This window comes from Teleopsis dalmanni, chromosome 2, assembly GCF_002237135.1.
Source record: "Teleopsis dalmanni isolate 2A chromosome 2, ASM223713v2, whole genome shotgun sequence".
Lineage (NCBI taxonomy): Eukaryota > Metazoa > Arthropoda > Insecta > Diptera > Diopsidae > Teleopsis > Teleopsis dalmanni.
In genome coordinates, this window is record NC_051847.1 from 67,003,742 (window position 1) to 67,027,752 (window position 24,011).

At 30.2% G+C, this 24,011-nt stretch overlaps 6 protein-coding genes across 6 annotated transcripts; 3 read left to right on the top strand and 3 right to left on the bottom strand.

The window, feature by feature from the left end:
* The first annotated feature begins 1,051 nt into the window (after window positions 1–1,051).
* Window positions 1,052–1,855, top strand: LOC119679417 (ragulator complex protein LAMTOR2 homolog). Its single transcript, XM_038091761.1, has 4 exons — window positions 1,052–1,165; window positions 1,303–1,372; window positions 1,437–1,623; window positions 1,691–1,855. The coding sequence occupies exons 2-4, from the start codon at window positions 1,305–1,307 to the stop codon at window positions 1,814–1,816; spliced, it is 381 nt and encodes a 126-aa protein (XP_037947689.1). The 5' UTR covers window positions 1,052–1,165; window positions 1,303–1,304; the 3' UTR covers window positions 1,817–1,855.
* Window positions 1,856–1,873: 18 nt separating this feature from the next.
* Window positions 1,874–10,064, bottom strand: LOC119679418 (pre-mRNA-processing factor 19-like). The gene is made up of 4 exons (XM_038091763.1): window positions 9,888–10,064; window positions 8,776–9,794; window positions 8,365–8,705; window positions 1,874–2,444 (listed from the first exon to the last, which is right to left on the bottom strand). The coding sequence occupies exons 1-4, from the start codon at window positions 9,904–9,906 to the stop codon at window positions 2,300–2,302; spliced, it is 1,524 nt and encodes a 507-aa protein (XP_037947691.1). The 5' UTR covers window positions 9,907–10,064; the 3' UTR covers window positions 1,874–2,299.
* Window positions 4,068–8,266, top strand: LOC119679419. The gene is made up of 10 exons (XM_038091764.1): window positions 4,068–4,259; window positions 4,315–4,391; window positions 4,452–4,561; window positions 6,480–6,612; window positions 6,682–6,879; window positions 6,941–7,168; window positions 7,231–7,329; window positions 7,402–7,535; window positions 7,588–7,789; window positions 8,045–8,266. The coding sequence occupies exons 1-10, from the start codon at window positions 4,205–4,207 to the stop codon at window positions 8,222–8,224; spliced, it is 1,416 nt and encodes a 471-aa protein (XP_037947692.1). The 5' UTR covers window positions 4,068–4,204; the 3' UTR covers window positions 8,225–8,266.
* Window positions 10,065–12,640: 2,576 nt separating the features above from the next.
* Window positions 12,641–15,004, bottom strand: LOC119674760. Its single transcript, XM_038085916.1, has 2 exons — window positions 14,717–15,004; window positions 12,641–13,326 (listed from the first exon to the last, which is right to left on the bottom strand). Exons 1-2 carry the CDS (start codon window positions 14,892–14,894, stop codon window positions 12,641–12,643), a joined length of 864 nt encoding a protein of 287 aa, XP_037941844.1. The 5' UTR covers window positions 14,895–15,004.
* A 479-nt stretch (window positions 15,005–15,483) lies between these two features.
* Window positions 15,484–17,589, top strand: LOC119680415 (mitochondrial ribonuclease P protein 1 homolog). The gene is made up of 3 exons (XM_038093217.1): window positions 15,484–16,278; window positions 16,350–16,716; window positions 17,102–17,589. The coding sequence occupies exons 1-3, from the start codon at window positions 15,560–15,562 to the stop codon at window positions 17,510–17,512; spliced, it is 1,497 nt and encodes a 498-aa protein (XP_037949145.1). The 5' UTR covers window positions 15,484–15,559; the 3' UTR covers window positions 17,513–17,589.
* Window positions 17,590–19,463: 1,874 nt separating this feature from the next.
* On the bottom strand, window positions 19,464–21,464 carry LOC119686378 (dynein assembly factor 3, axonemal homolog). Its single transcript, XM_038100951.1, has 2 exons — window positions 20,277–21,464; window positions 19,464–20,216 (listed from the first exon to the last, which is right to left on the bottom strand). Exons 1-2 carry the CDS (start codon window positions 21,411–21,413, stop codon window positions 19,476–19,478), a joined length of 1,878 nt encoding a protein of 625 aa, XP_037956879.1. The 5' UTR covers window positions 21,414–21,464; the 3' UTR covers window positions 19,464–19,475.
* Between the last annotated feature and the right edge of the window lie 2,547 nt (window positions 21,465–24,011).

Here is a 24,011-nt window from a genome sequence, read left to right on the forward strand (position 1 = left end):
TTTCGTAACAGTTTCGATAGCTTATAATAGAAACACTGAGAAGTTCATCGTTCCATTGTCTAATTACTTGCAGACAAAAAAGTAACATAAGTAAATTTTTACTGAGTTTCATTTACTTATACTTATATTTATATTTAAAAATGAAAACCTATTAGACATGTTGACTTTCATCTTAGGCTTATAGAGAGTTAGTAGTAAGATTCCATTAATATTATGATTGCTTATAAGATTTGTATAAAAACTCTATAAATAATGTTAAATTTTTAAGCCGAAAAAAAAGTTCTAATAGTAACCTTGTTCACATTCCAAAGTAGTAGTTAATATATTATATATTTTTTTAAAGCCTATTGATATAAGTCTTGTGTGTTTTATTTTCTTGATTACTGGAATGGAGCTTTTTTTTTTACTTTTATAGTCTAATTGCCGAAATTTGTTCATTTTACATTCATTACATTTACATGGGTTTAATTTTCACACTGTAGTTTTTAATATTTTTCATCTCTCTCTCTCTATCTTATCCTCATCTCCCAGTGAAGTATAGGGACTATTTTCCCTTTGCTGGAGAAAAAAAATATCTATACGCCGTGTGTGAGTTCGAGTAAATTGATGGTAAATTGAGAGAAATAGTAAATTATGTCGCTATGGTAGCGAACGTTGGTATTTACCAGTAGGGTAAATTGGTATTTCGAGTAGTGTAAATTAGATAAAAATTGCAAATTAAGGTGTTTCCATTGTGAACATTTTATAAGATGTTTAAAAACTAAATAAATTTGAAAACTTTTAACCAAAAATAATAAATATGTGGAATAAATAAATATCTAAATAAGTGCAGTGCAAAAAATCTCTAGGAAATTTCAATATACTCGACTCGCACACGGCAATAGCAACTAAATGACTTTGGATTAGATATATTAAGTGCAATTTTTGGAAAAACGTTTTGTAACACTGTACTGCAATTTGTATTGGATTTGTATATAAACAAAAATCATATGGTTTTCAGAGTGTAGACATTTTTATACACTTTGTGAGTTGATTTGCATTGGTGGAGAATTATTTATCAGTAATTTTTGTCGTTCTATTGTGCAGCGGAGGTGTTGATATATTATTAATTAAATTATTTATATTAAATTTAATTATTTCAGCTCTTGTTAAACATTTTAGAAAGGTATGACAATCAACATAAATGCAATTTTTTTTCAAATAAAAGTAGTGATGTAAAATTGATATTATTAGAATTATTAGAAATAATATATATATTATCAAATGTTTATTAATATATTATTTAAATATTTTCTTCCAAAGATATGTTGAAGCCAAAAGCTCTAACACGAGTGCTTAGCCAAGCGAACACAGGAGGCGTGGAAAATACTTTGTAAATATCAAAACAATTGGATTTACATTATTTATTACTAAATTTCGTTTGATTTATTATTTAGATTGCTGAGCCAAGAAGGTGCTCTATTGGCATATTCTGGTTATGGTGATCGAGATGCACGTGTCACAGCGGCGATTGCCAGCAACATTTGGGCTGCCTATGAAAAACATGGACGCAATGCATTCCGTGAAGATCGTCTGACATATGTTTTGTTGGATTGCGATTGTGGGCACGTTGTCATAACACAGGTTAATTACTAATATATATATTTTGTATATAATCAGATATTTACATATAAACTAATTTCCATTGTAGGTTGCTAGCATTTTGCTTTGTTTATATGCCAAAGAGACAGTTGGCTTAGGTTTATTGAAACAAAAAGCAATGGCATTGGCTACGTACTTAGAAGGACCATTAAAGCAAGTGGCTTCAGCGTCTTAATATTAAATAAAATTTATATTTTTTTACCTGCAAATTTAATAAAACTATATATTTAATTATAATTTAAACATTTTTATTTTATTACATTGAATTAAATTTGAATAAAGAAGTCAATGACGTCAATTTGGATACAATTTGTGTTATTGGGATGAATTGTGTAGAGCTCATGCATGCTTAATATGATAAAATATACATTTAAAATTGTTTATAATTAATTAGGATTGTATTGATATTTAATTAATTTTTAAATAATGGGATAAACCAATAATTAACTTTAAAAAACATAATAATGGTAATTTCTATTTATCAATAAGAATTCACTCGTGGAATATTTTAATATACGTGGATCATTTACATTGAAGATATGTTGTAATAATAAATTTATGCAATAATAAATGTAAACGGATTAAGCAATTCTAATTCACTGAAGAGTTGATTTGATGGAGTGTTTTTATTTTCTGTTTAATATTTGATTTAAAGGCTTCATTCGATGGCATATAATTTCAGTGTTCGATCCATGCTTGTCGATGCTAGATATTGCGCATGTTTACCAAATCGTACACCAGTGGCTAACGCGGTGTGCTCATTGAAGATTTTCAAATCCTGCCATTGTTTGCACATATAGACTCTGTAAGAAAAATATATTTTTTTAAGTACAAGTAAATAATTTGAAAGAATAGTTAAAGTTTATATACACTTAAATATAGTATAGCACATAAATAGCAAAGTATAAATTGCGGTTGTAGAATTACTCCATTGATAAGAAATGGAGTCGCTATATCTGTTTACATATTAATATAATTTAGAAGTAAACTAACTACTGTCAAATTTTGAATCACAAGCATAACAATTAATATATGGGTTAGGATGTGGGTTGTTGTTGTTGTAGCCCGCCGGGATCTGAATAGCAGATAACACGTAAGGATTACAAGACGAATACATGGGTTGGGATGTGGATGAGGCATTTGTGGTAAGGGTAGGGGGGGAAACAGAGAAGGGAAGGATACAATTGAAATTAACACGTGTCGTTAGGGTTCCAAGAACAGTCGGCCCTATGTCCCGGAACCACTCGTTGAAGACGACCAAGTGTTGTTCAACATCCCCCAAAAGGTTCACACAAGCAGGTATATGAGCGTTTGACATAGTATGCCGTGTGATGTGGGTAGGTGATAGTAGTGTGAAAGAGGAGGGGATTGTTTAGAAGTCAGAATAGATTGAGGATTAATGAGATTTTAATTAAATTTAATCTGGATCACAGTGGAAAAACCTAGAAATTTTAATAAGGCGAATCCAATAATCGTTCGAGCTGAAATGTCTTAAGATATCATGGAGGAATAGAGTTGCAGTTAGGGCACACATTGGTAATTGAATGTACAGCAGATTTCTTTTGAATTCATCGGAATTGGGTGAATATACTATATAGTTAGTAACAATCTAAATTGATTTCACTTTTAAAAATCTATATCTAACGAATGCACAACAAAGTTCTAAATAGGTCTCTATTTAAAATTTTTGAGTATAAACGGCGTTTTCCTTATGCAATAAGAACTGTTTAATTGAAATCTGGATATAGCCAAATTCTAAACAATTAATTACCATGAATAATCGCTACTATATTGGCTACTACATCGCCTACTACATTAAGGGTAGGCGAGAACTGTAACTGCATTCCTTATCAGTTTTCAGGTCTAAAAGCACATACAAATTTGATTCCTATGAATTTATGGCGTTACCTTGTTGAGATGTCAAGATGCCACCACATACAAAGAGACATATCGCAATTGGTAATTTCATATTTTTACTACCATTTTCACATTTTTTGGTTGTTGTTTAAATTATGTTGGTCCAGCTTTCACACTACTGGTTTCAGATAAAATTTACAAAGCCGCAATGGTTCAGTTTGTCGATCTATTCAGTTACACCAGTAATATGGAGGTTCTGTTAATCATAGAGCTGTTAATCATATGTGAAATGGGTCAGTTTATATGTTCGTTATCTTGATAAAGTAATCTATTTCAAAAGCCCCAAACAAACTTTTCAAAACGATGGTAGTTCAGTTCAATCACATTTAATATAAGAAAATTCCAGTTTCAAATCAATTCGGTTTACAATGTGTTCATAGCCCTAATAAATATAAATATTTATATGGATTTTTAACTTTAACTAAGTAGTTATTCTGAAGTTTGTCCTATCAAAATAAAATTTCATAAATATATAATCAAAATGAAATGTAATTCTACTCATATTTTTATTTAACATTTTTATAACGACAGATTTTGTATTTTTTACATTCTTGTTTCCAAAGAAACTACTCAGCCTAACAACGTTGAGGTGTCGTAAATAATAGAATATATTTTTGAAGGAAAATTATTTCCAATTGTCAAAAAAATGGTGTCTTTGAAAATGAAAAAGAGTAAGAAGAAGATATATCGGAAACCAGAGGGTTAGTAATAATCACATTTTATATGAACATTATTCTAATAAAATTGAAAATACAGATTTTTATACTGAAGAAGATCGGAAAGATGCTGAAAAGCGGCAAACGATTAATTTGTCTGTAAATGATTTCGATGCGGTAAAGTAACTTTAAAAATGTCTCAAGTATAGAAATTAATTAAATCAATTTTTTATTAAGCGAGGACATTTAAATAATCCGCGTGCACCATGTGTGGTCACTACAATTGATCCGGATTACTTAAAGGATCTTAGACAGCCCAAGCGTATCAAGAAATTTCGTATGAAAAGGTTAAGTACAATAATTTATTTCTCCTAAATAATAAATTATTTAAAAGATATATGGGTATATATAAAGCTTGAAAAATTCAGGAAGATTTTCAAGAATTTTTATATTTAGGGTTCCAGTCGATTTAAAAAGGATTCACATTTAATAAATACGATTCACCCTTATTCCCCTCCCCCTCCCTTCAACCATCACCTATCCACATCCTCATGTTTTATCTGCTTTTAGGTGCCCACGGGTTACAATAAAAACAATACGATTGTTGGCAGAGTGCATAGGAAAAAGTAAACAGATTTTGAACAATATATTGAGAGCATGGTTTTGTAACCATAATATGGTTATGACGCCGTGACTGTGACAAAGCTCTAGAAGCTGGAGTTTTGAACACAGATGAAAAAGTATACAGATTGGAGTTTTAAGCACAGAGGAAAAAGCATGAAAATGTATTTTTGGCTATAATTTTTGTAACAATAGTTTACATAGAAGGCTATGTATAGTTTTCGTGTTTATATCCCGCATTCGTTCTATGGTAGGTTATCTTCTTTTTGAGACTTTTTTTAATTACTTCTGGTCATCTGCTTTGCGGTTGACCTCTTTCTCCAGATCCTTGTAGCTTTGTATCGAAAATTTTCATAGCACCATTTTACGTTTTGACGAATCAAGTAATCCCACATTTTTTATATCATACTTCTTTCTGTCTATTTATTATATAAGAGTTTTTCATTTATATTACATTAGTACATTATTCTCATCTTTCTTCAAAACGCAATACTCCAATCCATATGTGAAAAGATAATTTATAAATGTATATATGCTTGATAATTGTTTTGTACATCCGTAGCTTATCGTTTTTCGTTATGAATTTCGATTCTATGAATCGTGAATAGGCAAAGTATAACTTATTGACTGACTTCATTTGATTTCTATCGTTAAGGATACGTCATTGTTTATGCTGAGCACTACGCTTAGAAATATTTCATGTTGCTTTAAAAGAATTGTTTAAGGCTTTTTGGGTCGGTTCGTGTTATATATATTTTCTCAATGAACTCCCGACGAAATGCTGAAAGATGGTTCTATTACTTGCGATGAAAAATTTCTTTTGAATGTTAAAGTCATTCACTCACTTATACGTTCGATGTTTAATATAATCCGATGTGTCTCACATTTGCTTAAGTGGATTAAGTTGCACTGTTTAATATATCACTACCACTTATAAATGATGGAGTAGTGACATCCACCAATATTATTTAGACCCGAGTGCAGAGCCTTGAAATTCTCTCTCTATTAAACATGTTCAAGAACGTATTCAAAAGAACGTTTATACTGATCCAAAAGTAAAGTTTTGGGACATTTAAGGTGCTTCGTGTCATACATATATTCTTAACGATATTTCGAAGAAATACTTAATGGGTGTTATCCGTACGGAAGAGAGGATATTTTTGGAGTTTTAAAAACACTCACAGATTTAGGGTTTTGTTAAACTGTCTTAAGAAAGGTTTTCTTTTTGGTGTGAATAGAAATTGTAGTATTAATACAGTCACACTTCTACTTGAAGTACCATTTTGCAATGAAAAGACTAGACCTGTGGAGACTTTGAGTTAAAGAAATTTTTTGTAATTGTTTTTAATTTGCTAGGTGAGCCTGTTGCACTCTATTGAGTTCGAGTTCTGGAAATTTGACTGTATATTCTTCTTAACAACTAAGCTTTTATTATTGCATATAATATATTATTATACTAAATACAATTATTTCACAACATTAAAATATTATTTTGGTAAAAGAAACTAAATTCTTAATATAAACTATTGTTTTCAATAGGGAGGTTTTTATCGACCTTCTTGTAAATTATATATATATATATAACAATTTTATTATTATTATTTTCAAATAATTGACTAATTTAATTAATTAATTTTACAATAGCGATATTTTAATATTACGTGAAATTACTCGCAACAAGTTTACCATTTATTCCACAAAACAACGGTTTTTGGAAAGGGAACGCAATGCAGAAAATGAAGAAAAAATATATCAAAAAATGATAGATTTTAACAAGGTTCGTTATGTTGTGAATTGAAATTGAATAAATAAAAATAAAAATAATAATAATTGTGATACATTATAGTTCGCAACAGAGTTTTTAGAAAAACTAAAAGCAGATGCTTTTGTTCAAATGCAAGAAACTTATTTAAAACTTAGGAAAATACGGGAGACACGTCCTAAATTAGAAAGGGAATTAAAAGATGTCACCAATCAATATCAGCGACTCCTAGTAGAAACACAGGATGATTATAGAACGTTTTTATCTGGTTTAAAAAAGATTGTAAATTATAAGAACTCATAATTATTATTAAGTAATATTAAATACAATTATAAATTTTTAGAGTTACTTCGATAACATTGAAGACGAAGAAGCATTAGCTTCTCGAGATGTTAATATCGATGCTGAAAAAGCGAAGTTAATCAAACCAGCAGAAATAACAAATATGGAGATTTCTGAAAAGCATATTGCAGGTAAAAAAGAAGCCAAGGAATTGGAACTGTATATGAATCAGATCGTACGACCGTATTTGGCTGAAAAACGTTACTTAACTCCTAGCATATGGATCAATGTAAATCTACCTATGTACTTTACTTAATCAATTTCAATTAATATATATATATTGTACTTAAGGGCTATGAGAAAATGCGACAAAAAATATTTAATTTTAATAGTCGTGTCATGAATTTGGGTCTACTGAATCTTAGAGTCAAGATGATACATTATAAATTTGTAAGTAATTTAGTAAACTTACTGTTTGTTAGTAACATTTAGTTGTTAATAAAAATATATATTTGCTTGAAGAAAAAACAATATGATGAGGCTGTTGAAAGTCCTATATTTGCTAAGGATGCAGCATTGATACAAGCACGTGCTGATACTTTGAAGCAATTGACAAATATTGCAGTTGACAACTTCGATAAGGCATACAAAGAAGAGTAAGTTATGTATAACATTTATCAGATTATATCTCATCCTTTTATTTGTTAGTAAAATGTCCTTGAGATTAAACGCTGTTGTACCTGTACTACTTAAAAGCATTGAAGACACGATAAGAAAAGATAATAAAACTAAAGAAGTTATGGATAAGCCAGAAGTAGAAACGGAAACGTTACCAAGTGATTCTTGTGAAACTGAGTATCCTCAAATTGCCTCTTTAGAACAAGTGCAGAAAATACAAGAACATTTATTGGTAAGTTACCATGAGGAGGGTATGCACAATATCGAGTAACGTGGTCGGTGTTAGCGTAACACGGTAATATTGCAAACTGCTAATAACAAAATACATATATTCGAAATCTATTTCGAATATTCGTATATAAATAATAGCGATGCTTTGCACTGTTACTATGTTACTCAGTTACCGATCTCGTTGCGTGAGATCGTGAATACCCCTAACATTTTGCTTGAGAAAATATTTTCTTTTAACATAAAATAAACTTTACAGTTGTTGCTTAATAAACTTGATAAGTATCCACCTGAGCTGGTGCAGAAGGTTGAAGCGGAAGAACGTCGTCGCATCAGAATGGAGAAAGAAAATTCAAGACGCGCCTTAGCTAAAGAAAATCGTATGGAAAATTGGCTAGACCATTTCAAAAAGCATGCCGCGCAGAATAATCCTAACTAATATCTATAGCGTTTCCAATGTTTTTTGAAGACATTTTAAAAGTTTATTTTGGATTTCACTTTTAATTGAGATAAAATATATGTAAAATTAGGCTTAAAAATATATTTTTGCTGATTAAAACTTAAAAACGTATTACTCACCTAACATCTGTACCGGCAATAGCAAGATATGTACCACTCTGATCGAAACATAAGTCCTTAACCTCGTAGCCATCATCCAGTTGTATAGTTTTGAAATTTTTTAATTTACGTAAATCCCAGAGTTTCACACAAGCATCATCAGCAGCTGTTGCCAAATAATAACCGTTCTCAGAGAATGATATAGCCGATATTGGGCCAGTATGTCCAGGAAAGTTAGCAACATTACTTTGTTCCTTTAAATCCCAAATTTTTACTTGTGAATCATCGGTTCCCGTACCAAAAATGAGGCCATCAGGGTGAAATTGTGCTGTTGTTAAGCCCACTTCAGCAGTATCAATAACCTTAAAAAAAAAAACAACATTCAATTAGCAAAAGTTACTCCTTATTAAGTGATATAATAAAATATTTTACTTTAGTCAACAAACGTCCAGTACGTATATCTGAAAAGGCCCAGTGTTTATCTGAAGAAGTCGATAATACATAGTCTCCTGTTGGATGCAATGATAGTCCTGTCACCGGACCATCATGACAACGTAGCAAAAGTTGTGTCTGCGAAGTTGGTACATGCCAAATACGTATAGACATATCTGGCGAACCAGTTATAACAGTATCTTCATCTGGATGATAAATGACTTTACTAATTTTTTTAGTATGTCCTTTAAGTATGGCCACAACTTGTTCCGTATCCTTATTAAAAACAGTAGCATTTTTATCGTTACCTCCAGTTAAGATTTTACTATGATCAGAACTATTAATATCCAAAGCTAAAATGCCAGGCACAGATGCTGAGTGCAAACCTGGATGAGAAGCAATTGTCAAAAATGATTTAATTTGATCTTGCGTAACTAAATCTTCGGGTACGGTACGACCACGTTTTTTACGTTCCTGTGTTAATACCGTGGCTTTGTCTTGTAATTTTTGTATGACTTCTGCACTCATGCCAGCTTGTTCAACCGGATGTGTAGCAACACCAGCAGCTTCGGATGCAATTGCTGGTTGTGGTATTGTTGTTGGAGCTGTTGATGCACCAATACCAGCTTGTGGTTTAAGTGTAGCCAAAGCTTCACGTGCAGCTGCTACTTCCTTATTCAAACGTGCTATAACTCTGCAAGCAGCATCATGTTGGTAAAGTGCATGGGAAAGTTCTTGACGTGCAGTTTGTAATTGCTGACGTTGTGTGAATGCATGCAGCATTAATGCATCCCATTCATCTTGCATAGTTTTCAATGTAGCAGGGATACTAGTAGCACTTGGCGGCTTTGGCTTAACAATTGGTGGTGTTTTTATTTCAATCAATTCTGCCGCTTTCATTTCTTTGCCGGTTATTGGATCACAACCATTTTCCAATATATATTTTTCTATAATGCGTCTTTCGAAAACCGCCCCTGAGATGGGAGATAGAACTGGTGTATCTGGAACTTCATTTGTAACTAAAAAATAATTAATTTATATTGTATATAAATTGAAAGTAAATTAAGCTTCATAACCTCACTAACGTAAGTTCAAGAATGTAAACTACTTACTCGCACAGATCAATGCCATTTTGAGATAAAGTTTTTATAATTAATATAATAATTACTTAACAAACCAATTTATTTATTTATTTTTACACAATTTTTCAATAACTAGACGTGCTTAGCGAGTTTGTTGATCGAATTTGACAACTTATAGCTGCCGCTTTTTATTTGTCAGTTTCGATTGGGTATGTTCAATACATGGAAAGTAGTATTATTGAAAAAGTGTTCAGTAAATAATTACTTATTTGAGGCCAATTTTCCAATGTAAGCATGTCGAACCAATAAATTTATGGGGTTTTCAAGTGGTAAATCTAGATTCAATTTTGATTTACTTTTGATCTACCAAAATTTTGTTTCCCAATTGCGTTTGTAGGCATTTATTTTCTCATAAATATATATGATAATCAAATTACATTATATTTGTGAAGTCATATATTATTATGTTGAAGCTCTTTGAGCCAGTGCACTTGAGCACTTTTACTCTTTCCTAACTCGAGGTATTTTCAAAACCCCTCTTTATGCTTTGACTGGATTATTGTTTATCACTTCATCAGACTAAGCCTCCCCGAGGAACCTGTAACAATTCTGAGATTTGATAACGCGGTGTTGGTAAATCTGTCAGTATTCGCAAATAATTTCAAGGCTCTATCCTTCATGTATTTTTTGATGGGATCAATCTTGAGGTCCCTACGGATGTCACATATAGCAGCTGTTAATTTCAAGTTAATTTTGCGACTATGAGAAAATATTTAGAGTGCTATAAATTAATCTCAACTGTTATATATTCCGCTCGACAACACTTGCGAACGAATGAACGTTCGCAGGTAATCGTACCTGCAAAAGTTCGTGCGTTCGCTTCAGTGTGGATGCACATTTAGATTTAATAATCGAAAACGGTATTATACACAAAATTTAAATTACATTTACATTGGCTATATTTTAAGATAATTGTGGTATAATTTTCACAGCATTTAAGAGTTGCTGATATTTACAGTAAGTTCATGTTATCATAATTAACGTATTTTTGCAATAAGCTCAATATTTCTGTAGCAATTATAATCATGTCCCAATAAAAATGCTATAAGTCCGTCTAATTAGAACAATTATAAGATATGTCTGTTCTTGTATGTACTTAAATTTGACTGTTTCGTGATTTAATACCCAAAGATTAGTTTGTGAAGATAGTTTGTGAAGTTGAACTATTTTTTTTATGTTATATAAAACTTATTTAAATTTTAATTAATTAAAAATTAATTAATTAATTAATTAAAAATTGCTCAAAATTAAAAAAAATCAATTTCAAAACTTGTTCTAGTTAAAAAAAATTTGTAGTTTGTAGTTTATTTAAGCAAAAAGGTTTAAAAACACAATCAGTACAAATCTGATCATTTAAAATCATTTTCACATAGAGAATATATGATTATGTTCTGATTTTTAACTTTATGCTTTCATTTGAAGAGTATAGAAATACTCTACACTAATTATTGTTTAATCAAAGTATTTTCCTTCGTTAAATCTGTTTATTTGATTATCCGTACAAAGAGCTTTTGTGCTTTCTAACTTAAATAAGAATAAATTATAGGAAATCAAAATATATTTCCCAAAACGAAAATGATCGAAATTTGAAATATTTGACACATGAAACGAAATGTAAATAAACAAAAACAAACCGAGATAAGAATTTTTTAAAATGTTTAGTTTTTCATAAATAAATATATTACACAACCTTTTAGCATTTTCTGCATCTTCCGTGATCAATTAATTAATTTCGGATAACAATACAAAACTAAATGTTAACTGCTAACAATTGAAATGTAAACAAACAATAGCTCTCCTTGCTCTTTCACAAAACTTTCTGACACAAAAAAGTTCCTTAACGTGAGTAAATTAACTTATGCATATGGAAACGACCAAATCTTAATTTGATTAATGTAATTTATTTTGAATTTTTTTAATTACCTATCATTTAATTAAAATATTTAATAAAATAAAATAAAAAAGTTAGCAAAAATAAAAAAGTTTGTGAAGATAGTTTATATTTATTTATGTTAATATTTTGGTTACTTGCACACTACATGGTTTTTGATATATATTAATTTTTAATGATACATTTTCCATATATTTTTTTCTTCAAATATACATAAATTCAAACGCTATTTACCTAAAGTTCCGCTTCATTAAAGTGACCAGGTTTCTTGAACATGACCCTGATCGGTTTCAGTTTTTTCTCAACACAAGCATGGTTTGGGGTAGGAAGACCCTAATCGCATGGTGCGTGCGTACTAGAACTACAGCGCACAGACCCTGAGCTCAAATCCTATTAAGGTTTGTTCTGGTGATTATTATTTCTACAGGTTACACAAGTTGAATTATAACGGAAGAAATTGCTTGGATGTTTATTGCACAATTAATGAAATAAGTAATAGAACCGTATTTGGATGATAGAATTTTTAATTGATGTTCTTAAGTTTTAATTAATGAAGAAAAAAAGTTGAAGGATAAGAGCTTAGTGGAAAAAAAAACAGTACCGGTATAAATAGAGTGCACCATTCTTTGTTTGATGTCTTTTACTGTTGGAACTTTACTTTGAGTTAAATATAAATTCAAACACTTTATTAAGACTTTGAATATAACACAGTTTTGTTTTATTATCATTACGTGATCATTACAGAATGGTGATCTTAAATTTTAAATTAATTTGTATACAGTTTGTTCAAGACTTTAAGAAATCAATAAAATTAAAATAAACTTATTTAAATTTAGATTAACATATTAATATCAATACTGTCATCCTCATCTTTCAAGGCGGAATTCTCATCAAAACAATAAGCTTGGTGACTATCTCCAGAAATTATAGGTGATATGGATATAGGTTCTACATTTGTCACTGATAAAGGCTCAATATGATCAGGTGTGATGAATTGGACAGAAGAAGAGGGTTCATTGATGAAATTTGATTGAAAATATGTTGGAACTTGCTGGGAGTTTGTTTTATATATAATTTCTATAACTTTTAAAGTTCCCATTTGAAATTGCAGGAATTCTGTATTATTAAATTTTTCCAGATGAGGCATGAGACTTTGTAAGAAAGCCATTTTACTACAGGGTTTTTCCTCCTCTGTATCTTTCAAAACTTTGTCATAAGTTTTGATATTTTTTTTAATTTTTATTTTATTTTTGGTGATTGTTGATGGTTTTGAAATTTTTAAATCAGAAATTGAATCTTCAGCTTCTGTCGTTGTATGATCTTTTTCTTTATTAATCTTTTTATTTTCATTTATATTTGATTGATTAAAAATTGGGGTTAGAAATTCCAGCTGATCAGCATATATATACTTTTTCATTTTTATTCTTAAAGATCCATTTTTTGTATTCACTTTCAGTTTTTTCTTATACTTTAAATAGGAGTCTCTAAGGTTAGTCCATTTCTTGATTACTTCTGCAACTAAAATAAAATAAAAATTAAATTGTATAAATTAAATTTACAATATTTTACAAATATTCTTTCTAAAAATTATATATTGCAAATTCTTCTAGTTTTACTGACATTCACTGTACTTAAAACTAATAAAATAGTGCAGTAGTAATAGAATTATATCCAAAATTATTTATCTGTATTAAGAGAGAAATGTGTTTCATTTACGAAGGAATTGTGATTTAGTTTGAAATTACTTTCATTTCTAAAAATTTGTACAAGAAATTCACATCAATTTAACATTTATAAAGAATTCCATCCTATTAGGTTAGGTGAGATTATATCGGTGTTTCCTAAGGAATCCATTTAGATCTATTGGCCCATTATGTTACTGTATACAGAGGATAACTTAAGGTAAAGTACAACCTAGATAAACATTGAACACAATACACGACGACAGTGTTGGGAGAATCGAAATTCGAACGAGACGACAATAGGTATATAATAGGTATATAAATACAGCACCTACTTCATCAGAACTTACAGCGGCAATTAAAGCAATGAAAGACGGAAAAGCTGTTGATAACGATAGCATATCCGCGGTATTTTTCAAAGCAGATACCGAAGCGATGATAGCCATACTTCCGACGTTTTTCAAACGTTTATCAGTTTAAAATATATGTATACAGATATAAAGCAAAGAAAAGCGGTTGTTATTGGTACCTTCTCAGGGTTTTCCAATGTATGGTCAAATAAAACAATAAAACGAGAAATCAAAATTCAAATATTTAATTCAGTGCTTATCTACGGCAGTAAATAGAAGTTTACGACGTATAATCGGTATTTGGTAGCCCCGTATGATAAGTAATGCTTGCTAGTGGCAAATATCTAAACAAATTCCTATTGAGAATGAAATAGCGCGCAGGAAGTACAAGTGGATTGGACATATCCTTTGGAAGGACGCAAACGAAATAGTACATGTAGCCCCACAATGGAACCCCCAACGTGCAAGAAACAGAGGACACCCCAAGATGACATGGCGTAGAAGCGTTAATAAAACGAAACGAATAAAACATTTAATTAGTTAAAACATATATGTAGTTAGAAACCGAGACTTGTGAGATATATATTACATTACTGCAGTGCAAAACGTCCCTAGTAAATTTCAATTTACTTTACCTCAATTTACTCGAACTCGCACACGGCCGTAATGTTAGAACATGTCAACAATAATAAGTAATATTAATATAAATAATAGTCTTAACAAAAAGAATAATATTCATGAAATATTTTGTATTCATGAAACAATATTACTATAAATAATAAGCTTAACAAAAAGAATAATATTCATAAAATGAATGATAACAATGTTGATTATAATGATAATAATTTAATATGTTTTTTATATTAATTTGCTTACAAAATGCATCTTGATCTATGGTTTTAAGTTCTCCAAACTTTGGGTTGAGCTTTCTGCACACTTCGCGCCATGCATATTTTGTAGCATTTCTGCCTTTATAGCTAGACTGATATTTATCCCATAGCACAGGTTTCAATGACACTTCTTGTATTAATAATACTGTATCAATTTTATTCATAATAATAATCGCAGGTAATGTAAGAAGTTTAACAATCTTGTTTCATTACTTTTTTTCGCTTATTAACACTTCGGTCGCTTCAGGTTTCTCTCGTCACCTTTAACTTTAGATTTTTTTTATAACTAAAACTGTTTTTTATTTAAAAAAATTAATTTTTTACTTATACGTAATAAAAACACTATTTTAATAATAAAATTCACTGAATGTCTATGCAAACACAAAAACCGCCAGCAAAAATAAAAGCACACACACATGCGATGAACACCGCGCCGTATATAAATGCATCCATTGGCATACGTTTAGTGAGTAGATAAACGGTTGCCGTACGGTAAAAAGAGTGTTGTGTACGAAACGAACCTAAGAACTGACGTGTAGAAATAATGTATTTATGCTTTATATATTGTACTTATATTAATATAACGACGTGAATTTTTTTATTTAAATTTATTATATTATTTATATACTATATATGAAATTATGTAGAATTAATTTATACTGTTGATTCTATTGTTATATTCTTGGAGTTACTAAATTTCCTTTTGAACATATGATTTTGAAGTGTCACTCACTGAACACACGCACAGCTGTTTTTAGTAATAACAGAATTTGAGGTTATTCTTTGTGTTATTACCGCACGTTCAAATGTTCATGATTTAAATAATAAAATGTTAAAGGCTGTTTTTAATGTAACTGGACTAAGTCCAATATCAAATCAACGAAAAGTATTTATAAATGCTGTCAGAATATATAAACGGGCACTTACAACAGAAGTAAAAAATTCAGCAGCACTGAAACAGAAGGACGAAACTGCAGATGAATTAAAAGTACAGAAAGTGACAGGTTCTTTAGCAGCTAATGCAGCCTTAACTCAAAACATAACTAATCATACTATAGAGTTAGAAACAAATAAAATAAATATAATTAAAGAAGAAAATAAAGAAACACAGACCATAGTACAAAATTTTAAAAACCCATTTGGGGATAAGCACCCGCAAAAACAAAGCAGTGAACCCGCAGCCCCAGTTATATCGGATGAGGAACGTGAACGTAGATTAAAAGTTCTAAAATTGGAAGTAGATATTGCAAATCAAGAAGGTCGACGTGTACCATCTTTAGAGTTTTTTGAAGATAAACATTGGGAACATATTTTAACATTACCAACCAAATCAGCACGATCTCGGTATTATGCCTATTTATGGCAAATACAGGTAAAAAGTGAATCTAAGCAAAGAAAAAAAGAAGAACGAGCGGTAGAAATACAAAAGCGTAGAGAAGATATATTACGCCAGAACGAAGAAAATAATCATATAATTTATGGATTAAATAATTGTTCATTTTTCCTGCGTATATATGATTCCACAATAAATCATTGGATGAATAACAGGTACTGGTATATATACATATAATATATTTTTAAAAATTGTGCTATTAAAAATTCTTGTTTTTTATTTCTAGACTTGTAAGTGCTATGCAATACTCACCGAAGTTAATTATGGATTGTTCGTACGACCGACACATGACCAAAAGAGAAGCTATTAATGCTTCAAAACAGTTAATGATAAGTTTTGCAGAAAATCGCTTACATGACGAACCATTTGATTTGCACTTTTGTGGTGCCAATATAAATAGTGTTTGTATGTCAAGTCTGCAACGTTACATACCTACAATGATGCATCAGGATTTTCCAATGAATGTTCATGAAAAATGTTTCACAGAAATATTTCCAAAAGAAAATTTAGTATATTTAACACCACATTGTCGGAACGACTTAAACGAATATAATCCTGATGATATATATATAATTGGGGCCATGGTTGATACGGTATAAAATAATTCCAATTTTAAGCATAATAGTGGTATTCACAAATATGAGTAAGAATCAGTTTGGTAATCGAGAAACTTAGTTCAACGCCTAACACAAAGTTCAATTATATAAAATACAGTAGCCACTGACTGCAGCTTAGTCGCACGCAGTAATACAGAAAATGGATTTGGGTAATTCCTTTTTTGGTATTTCTAGCTATTGAAGCATAATCGTGGCTTGGGTTTAAGATTTCACCAATAAAACATATTTTCTCGATATATCTTTATCGTTACCATTTTGCATTGTTACAATGTTACTCTATTACTGAGTTTGTTACTCTGGTTTGTGAATATCTTTATTAGATTTTATATATGCATGTAAATAATTATTATTTAAATTTCAGTCTAACAATGAGCCACTTTCGTTAGCAAAAGCTAAAAAATTGGGTTTACGTATGGCGCGTCTACCACTCGAACATTATTTACAGTGGGGAGCCGGTTCAGGGAAATCATTAACTCTCAATCAAATGGTTAGTATTATGTTGGATATTAAAAAAACTGGCGATTGGATGAAAGCGCTCTCACATGTACCAAGGCGTAAAGTTGTCAATATTGAAATGGAACAAACACAGAACAGAAAATTTTTAAATAAGCGTGCAAATCAATTCAATATACGGACCAGAGGTATATTGGATGAAGACGATTTTGACAATAATAACAGTAACCGTAATGACAACAAAGTACGTGTATTTAAAGATAATATGGAATTTAATTTAAATACATGGGCTTCAAAGAAGAGAAACAAAAATAGTTAGAACTATAATGTGTAACAAATTTATTAAGCAATTAAAAGTTAAACAATGAGACGAAAAAATTTGAGATTTTAATTAATTACTGCAGTACAATTTTGTATATTGTAAAGCTGTTTGAATTTCGATACATAATATCTGATGATGACAACGTTGCATATTTTACTTTAGTTCTATGGTTTTTGTAACGCAATGGCTTTTTGTACAACTGATTCTTGATTAAATCTAAAAGCAATCCAAACTTCTCTTTTTTTGTGATCAAACCATATATATGTCAATATTAGTTATACGATCAGTAATATAATATAAAAATATATTGAAATAATATACAATAATCATAAACTCTTACATTACAAACTTAAAAATATCGTGACATATTTTTTAAACATTTTAATGCAGTTCCTTTAAAACATTAAACATAAATATATATCACATTGAACTATAACAAGTGTAAATCTATTAAAAATATATACGAAAATAAATAAATTAAATTCAACTTAAAATATATAAAATGAACACTTTCAATGCAAAGCTAATTAAATAATAAAATTTGGCACAGAGCTATTACATGATATCAAATACAATATATTATTATATGACGAGGGAATCTTCACAAGTTTTTTAAAACACAACAAAAATAAAGCAAAATGAAATTTTACACATTTCAAGAAATCATGACTCCAAAAAATTCGAATGGCTGGTACTGAATTACAGTATGGAGCTCATCAGCGACTATTTTAAGGTAATTACTATGAATTAAAAAAAATAAATAGTTTTATAAGTATAGTAACCTCGTTTGATTTATTAAAATTTTTAAATAGTTTTAAAATAGTTATATATACAACATAAATATGTAATAGAAAATTTTAACACTTCCAAGTTAAAGTTACTTGAAAATAGTTTCTAGATATTTGGTAAGGAGTGTTGTTGTGAGCCCTTTTTTGTAGAACCTTACTTGGTTCACTTTGTTAACGAACTATGTAATAGCGAGGAAATTCATTACTGTTATTATCTAGATTATGTTCCTCTTCTGCTTTTTGTTTAATCCAGTATTTGTGAATCTTTTTATAAGTGCGTCACAAGACTAGAATTATTTTATTCTTTGATCGTAAGCGTGTCCGCATATATATGTATATGTATATTGTTTCAAAATGTAAGAGCAAACGACAAAACCAGTTAGAATCACCTTGTCTACATTTGTGTAAAATAAAATAACATAGTAGAGAATATAAAAACCACTTTATGACCTATTACTGCATACAACTGTATATCATTTGATCCTTTGGACTATTTATCATATTAATTATCATCACAATTTTTGAACAAGTTTACTTTCCAATAGTGTTATCACTATTAAATATGTATAATTCAGGATGTAACCAATTTGTACGACATACGTCAAAGAAAGCATTAGTTAGCGAGAGATAAAAATAAAATGACATTATATAGAACATAAAAACTACTTCATGGACTAGTACCTTAGTACAGTAGTGAAGCAATCAGTGTTCTTCAATAACAGAGCTTTGTAAATGTAATAATTAATATTAGAAGTGTAATACACAAAGTTCTAATACAAAGGAATAGGATATCCTATTGCGGTTTATGTACCTCAGACATGGGTTCCACAATTGTTAGACGCGTCGGAATAACATCAAATCTTGTAAAAACATGACTTCTTCCATTTTTGTTTTATTGATTCTATAACTCTTCCATTTTCTGTTTGAAATTTTCTTAAAGGAATATTAATATGGACCCTAATATCGTTTCAAAATAGCGATATGATTATTTTTTAAAATAAATAACTAAAACACGTAATATTGTTACAATGCATGCAATAATTTTTATTTGAAATAAACTTTAAAAGAGTTTAATAATAGAGATTTGATAATAGAGATTTGTTTTAATAGAGAGTAGTACCTAAATATATTATATGTATATGTTAAAGTATAGTACTAAATAAAAAAAACAGTCAATTAACTTTTTTAAATTTCAAAATTGAGTTTTTCCCATTAATCGCATTATAATTGATAACTGGAGCCAAATTAATAGTTTTAGCGAAATCCTTCAATTTCTTTTCATATTCAGCGACATTTTCCTTTCTCTCTACAGTGCGTAACTTTGTTTCTAAGAGTAATAACGCATTTTTATTCATTATTGTAGATAATTCTTTTTTTAGGAACGAAAAATAGTTGGAACCCACAAATATAACATCAAAAAAATTTTGCCAATTACTATTAGTAGCAGTATTTTGCATCGAAAATATCTCATCAGAAGATAAAAAGTGCACTTTAACACCTTCCGTGCTTAGCCAAGCTTTATCACAATCTTGGGAGTAGTTTTGTACATAATCATTCCAACTTAATATTTTTCCCATTAGCAATTTTACCGACCCATATCTACGGGAGAACTCAATATCATGTTCATATGGTGATTTATTCTGCAGTTCATGAAATAATTCCATTAGATTGCGTTCAGTTACGTCTGTAGCTCTATAATCATTCTCACCGTGTGCACTATTCGTAAAACGTGAATCAGTCGATTTTAAACCGAATGTACAAAATGGGCCAGTATGCATGTCGCCCTCGTAGCCGCGATGTAAAAATGTGCTACCATTACGTACTAAAGCTAGGGAATATGTTTTATTTGGCATACATTGCTCATATTCTGGAAAAGTAAAAGCTATACCAGTTTCACGCCAATAACTATATTCCTAAAAATAAAAAAAATAATAAAATTTCATATATTTAAAAAAAAATTTATGGAAATTTACCTGTGGGCATAATTGTTTAGCATCACGTTCTTTTAACACCATATTTAAGTCCCAGTCAAAGGAACCTTCTCTAAAGTCATAACGAATGCCCAAGTCTTTGCGTAGTCTCGTAGACCAGTATTCTTTTATATTGAATATGTATCCTGGTTTTGGTGACCAAAATTCAAATGCATTTTCTATATTGTCACGTTCACGATATTTCATTCTTTCAATTGAAATCATAGGTGCTATTTGTGCTGTTATCTCGCGATCCGAAAATGTTTTCATTAAACATTTCGTCTTATAGACTAAGTATTGACATGAAAGTGGGCGTAACAAACTATTACCATATACATCCATGAAAAGATGTGTTTTCAAACGCAAATTAAGAGTTTCCGGATTTTCCAAGGCAATCGCAAGTAGAATAATGTAACGTGCTACTAACTCAGGACATCCTTCAATCACATAAATATTTATAAGTGGTTTTCCAGAAACCGTGTCATTTATTTTGTTGTATTTATACAATTTCGCCATTGTTTTTATTATGTGACGTGGATCACCGGCACCAAAAAGCAAAACGTTTAGTGATTTAGGTTGTTCGAAAAAAATATCATTGTCTCCAGTATCTTTTGGATTACTGTTTTCTGGATTTGTCACCTCTGTATATATATTCTCTGTTTTCGGGTGCTCTAAATTTGTATCCTTTCGATTTGTGTTATCTAAATTTGTGTTTTCTGGATTCCGTTCTCCTGTTTTTGTGTCCTGCTGATATGTGTTGTCTATATTTGTGTCCTCTATTTTTGTCTCTTCTGTTTTTGTGGTCTCTGGATTTGTGTTGTCTAGATTTGTGTCCTGTGTTTTTGCCTCCTCTGTTTTTCTTTCCTCCATTTTTGATTCCTCTGTTTTCGTGTTGTCTAGATTTGTATCTTGTGTTTTCGTCACTCCTGTTTTTGTGTCCTCTGTTGTTGTCTCCTCTGTTTTTTTGTCTTCTGGATTTGATATTGCAGATTCATTTTCATTAACATCTGTGACTGTTTGCTCTGCATTTGAGTTGGTCTCTTCAGTTTCGTCTTTGTCTGGTAACTTTTTTTCGCCTTTTAGTGCATTTACGTACTCCTCATATATGTCCAAGGCTTCACTAATTCCCCAAAAAAACATTTTGTCGCGTTTTTATGTTATTATGCTTGTTTTAAAAGTTTCTATAAAAATGAGTAAAAATTTAGTTTGTGTGTAATATTTTATAAATAATATGTTGCTATGGTAAAGAATATTTATTTATTTTTGGGTTTAATTTGCTTGGAAACATGTATATGTTTCTCTAAAAATTTTCAATTAATAATTGAGTTGATACTTTATCTACTTTTATCTGCAGTTATCTGTTCTGATATATCTTTAAATTACTATTAAAATAGTTACTGCTTAGTATTGATTTGGTTCCTATGTACAAGGGCTTTCCAAAGTATGCAAAACTTTTTAAAAATAAAAACAAAAACTTTTTTCGCAAAAACTGTTTTCGATCGAGAATGTTCATTAGGAAGTCGGTACAAGACTTTAGGATGGCTTCTATGTCCCCAAATTGCTTTTCTCGCTAAGGTGAATGATTCTTTCTAAAATAATCGAAGAAGTGTACTGGTACTATATGAGGTAATAGATCTGATCCTTAGGGAAACCACTTAAGCCTATTGGCCCATTGTGTTACCGTATATAGAGGAAACTCAGGGTTTAAAAGCACCTAGAATCTTTGGCGAAGCTTAGAATGCTGTTTAGTGGGTGGTCTTGTAATTGTTTAAGATCCTCAAGAAAGGATACTCCTAAAGTGAAATGTCACCGCCGTGCATGAGCTGGGCAATGACAGCGTCTTCGTCTTCGCTACAGCTGCGATAAATATGATTGCAAGGAAGATTGAGTCTTCCAGCATGGTTCCCTAGACTACAGTAACCTGTAAGTAAAGCATCTCAATGAGAATATTGGATTTCCTTTTATTGGAAAGTGGCTAGATTGCATACACATGCCTGTATATTGTTGAGTCTTCCATTCTTTTATTAAAATGTTTAATATAAAACTTTTGATAAGGAATTTCAACAGTTCTGTCTGTATTTAAATATATTGGTTATTAAACACAGAATAAAACATTAAATAATATGTATAGTTAGTGTTAAAAATAATGGAATCTAATTCATTCCTATCATAACTTGTACAATTTTATTTAATCCAACGGTTCTTAGATTAAAGCCACAGGCGCTTAAATAAACTTTATTTCTTAAGCCAAGTATAGCCGGTTCAGAAAGTAAAGCCGGCTTTAAAAGTATAGTAAAGTATTATTGCAGATGCAGTGTGATTTTTATAGATCTAAGTTTTATTTTTATTTCTAGTTTAATATTCAATTTAATCAATTTTCCCATTGGGCACTATAAATTTTGATAAATAAATTGAAGTACAAACAAGACAATCTACTTTATTTGTTGACATCACAAATTAACATGCGCAATTCTTCCATACTCTAGACCGACCACTACATTCTGTTCCTCTATTCCTCTGTTCTTCTGTTCTCTTCTTTTATGTTGTGCTTGGATCGAAAATCAATTTGCGGTGCTGCAGCTATGCTGGGGCGTAAGTTAGCAGCTTGGCTTCATGGTTGTGTAGTCTTTACTCTGCTGTTTCTTTGTCAGCTTCAGGCTAAATGAATTTTCATTCATGCTAAACTCAACGTAGCTGAGCTCAGCTCAATCTTCGAATGAACAAAGAAGCATACTCAGATCATGACTATTATCAAAACCTTGTTAATATCTCATATTTACGACTTAAACTAATTGAATTTGTACTGTTGATATCGTTGAAGTTGTCAAGAATTTATTTATATACAATTGCTCCGAAGTGGGTTTCATTTTCCACAAAGAGGTGCTAATTTTATATTTAAGTAGCATTGGATTAAAGAGAAAAACCTCATCTCAATAGCTATGGATAAGAAGAAATGCTATACCGATGTTATCAAAACGTTTTACACGTATGATGACAAAGATATGTAAAATGTGTTTAAAAATTAATAAATTTTGTTATTTCTCACGGTTTTGTAATTGCTTAGTCAAATATTAAAAAATTAGCACAATATTGCTACTACTGGCTTGAGGTGGAATCAATGCCTGGGAATATATCTAATTTATAGGCTCAAATACAAACAGTTATTTCATTAATTTGAATTAAAAAAGAAGAAAGCTTTCATCTAAAGCAAGTTCGATGAGTAATTAACCCAAATCAGTCGAAATTACACAAAAAACTGATGTTGAGATGATGCTTAACTTTATCATAAAATATAAAGAAAATAATAATATATGCTGACCCAATATTATATTATTATGTGATAAACAATAAATAATAATTATAATTAAATTGAAATATAATATATTAATAATTATAATTAAATTTAATTTAAAAACGTTGATCAAATATGATCAATGTATTATCAATTTTAAATAATCACAAAACGGTGTAAATTATCAATATGGTTAGTTGGTTTAAGTGGTGATTTAGTCTATGAGTCCTATTTGTGCTTTGGAGTCGTCTTGATACCATATTCTCATTGCGCAGCTGTTTAATAGGTTGCTCATAGACAGCTCAGATAGAAGCTGTCTATGGTTTAAGAAGCTTTACAGGTCGATAATGTTAGCCGCCTCTAACTCTCCGAGATTGTTGAAGAGTGATTTATTTAGGGTATCAAAATTGTTGTATTTATTTATCACTAATTACTTTTAGAAATGA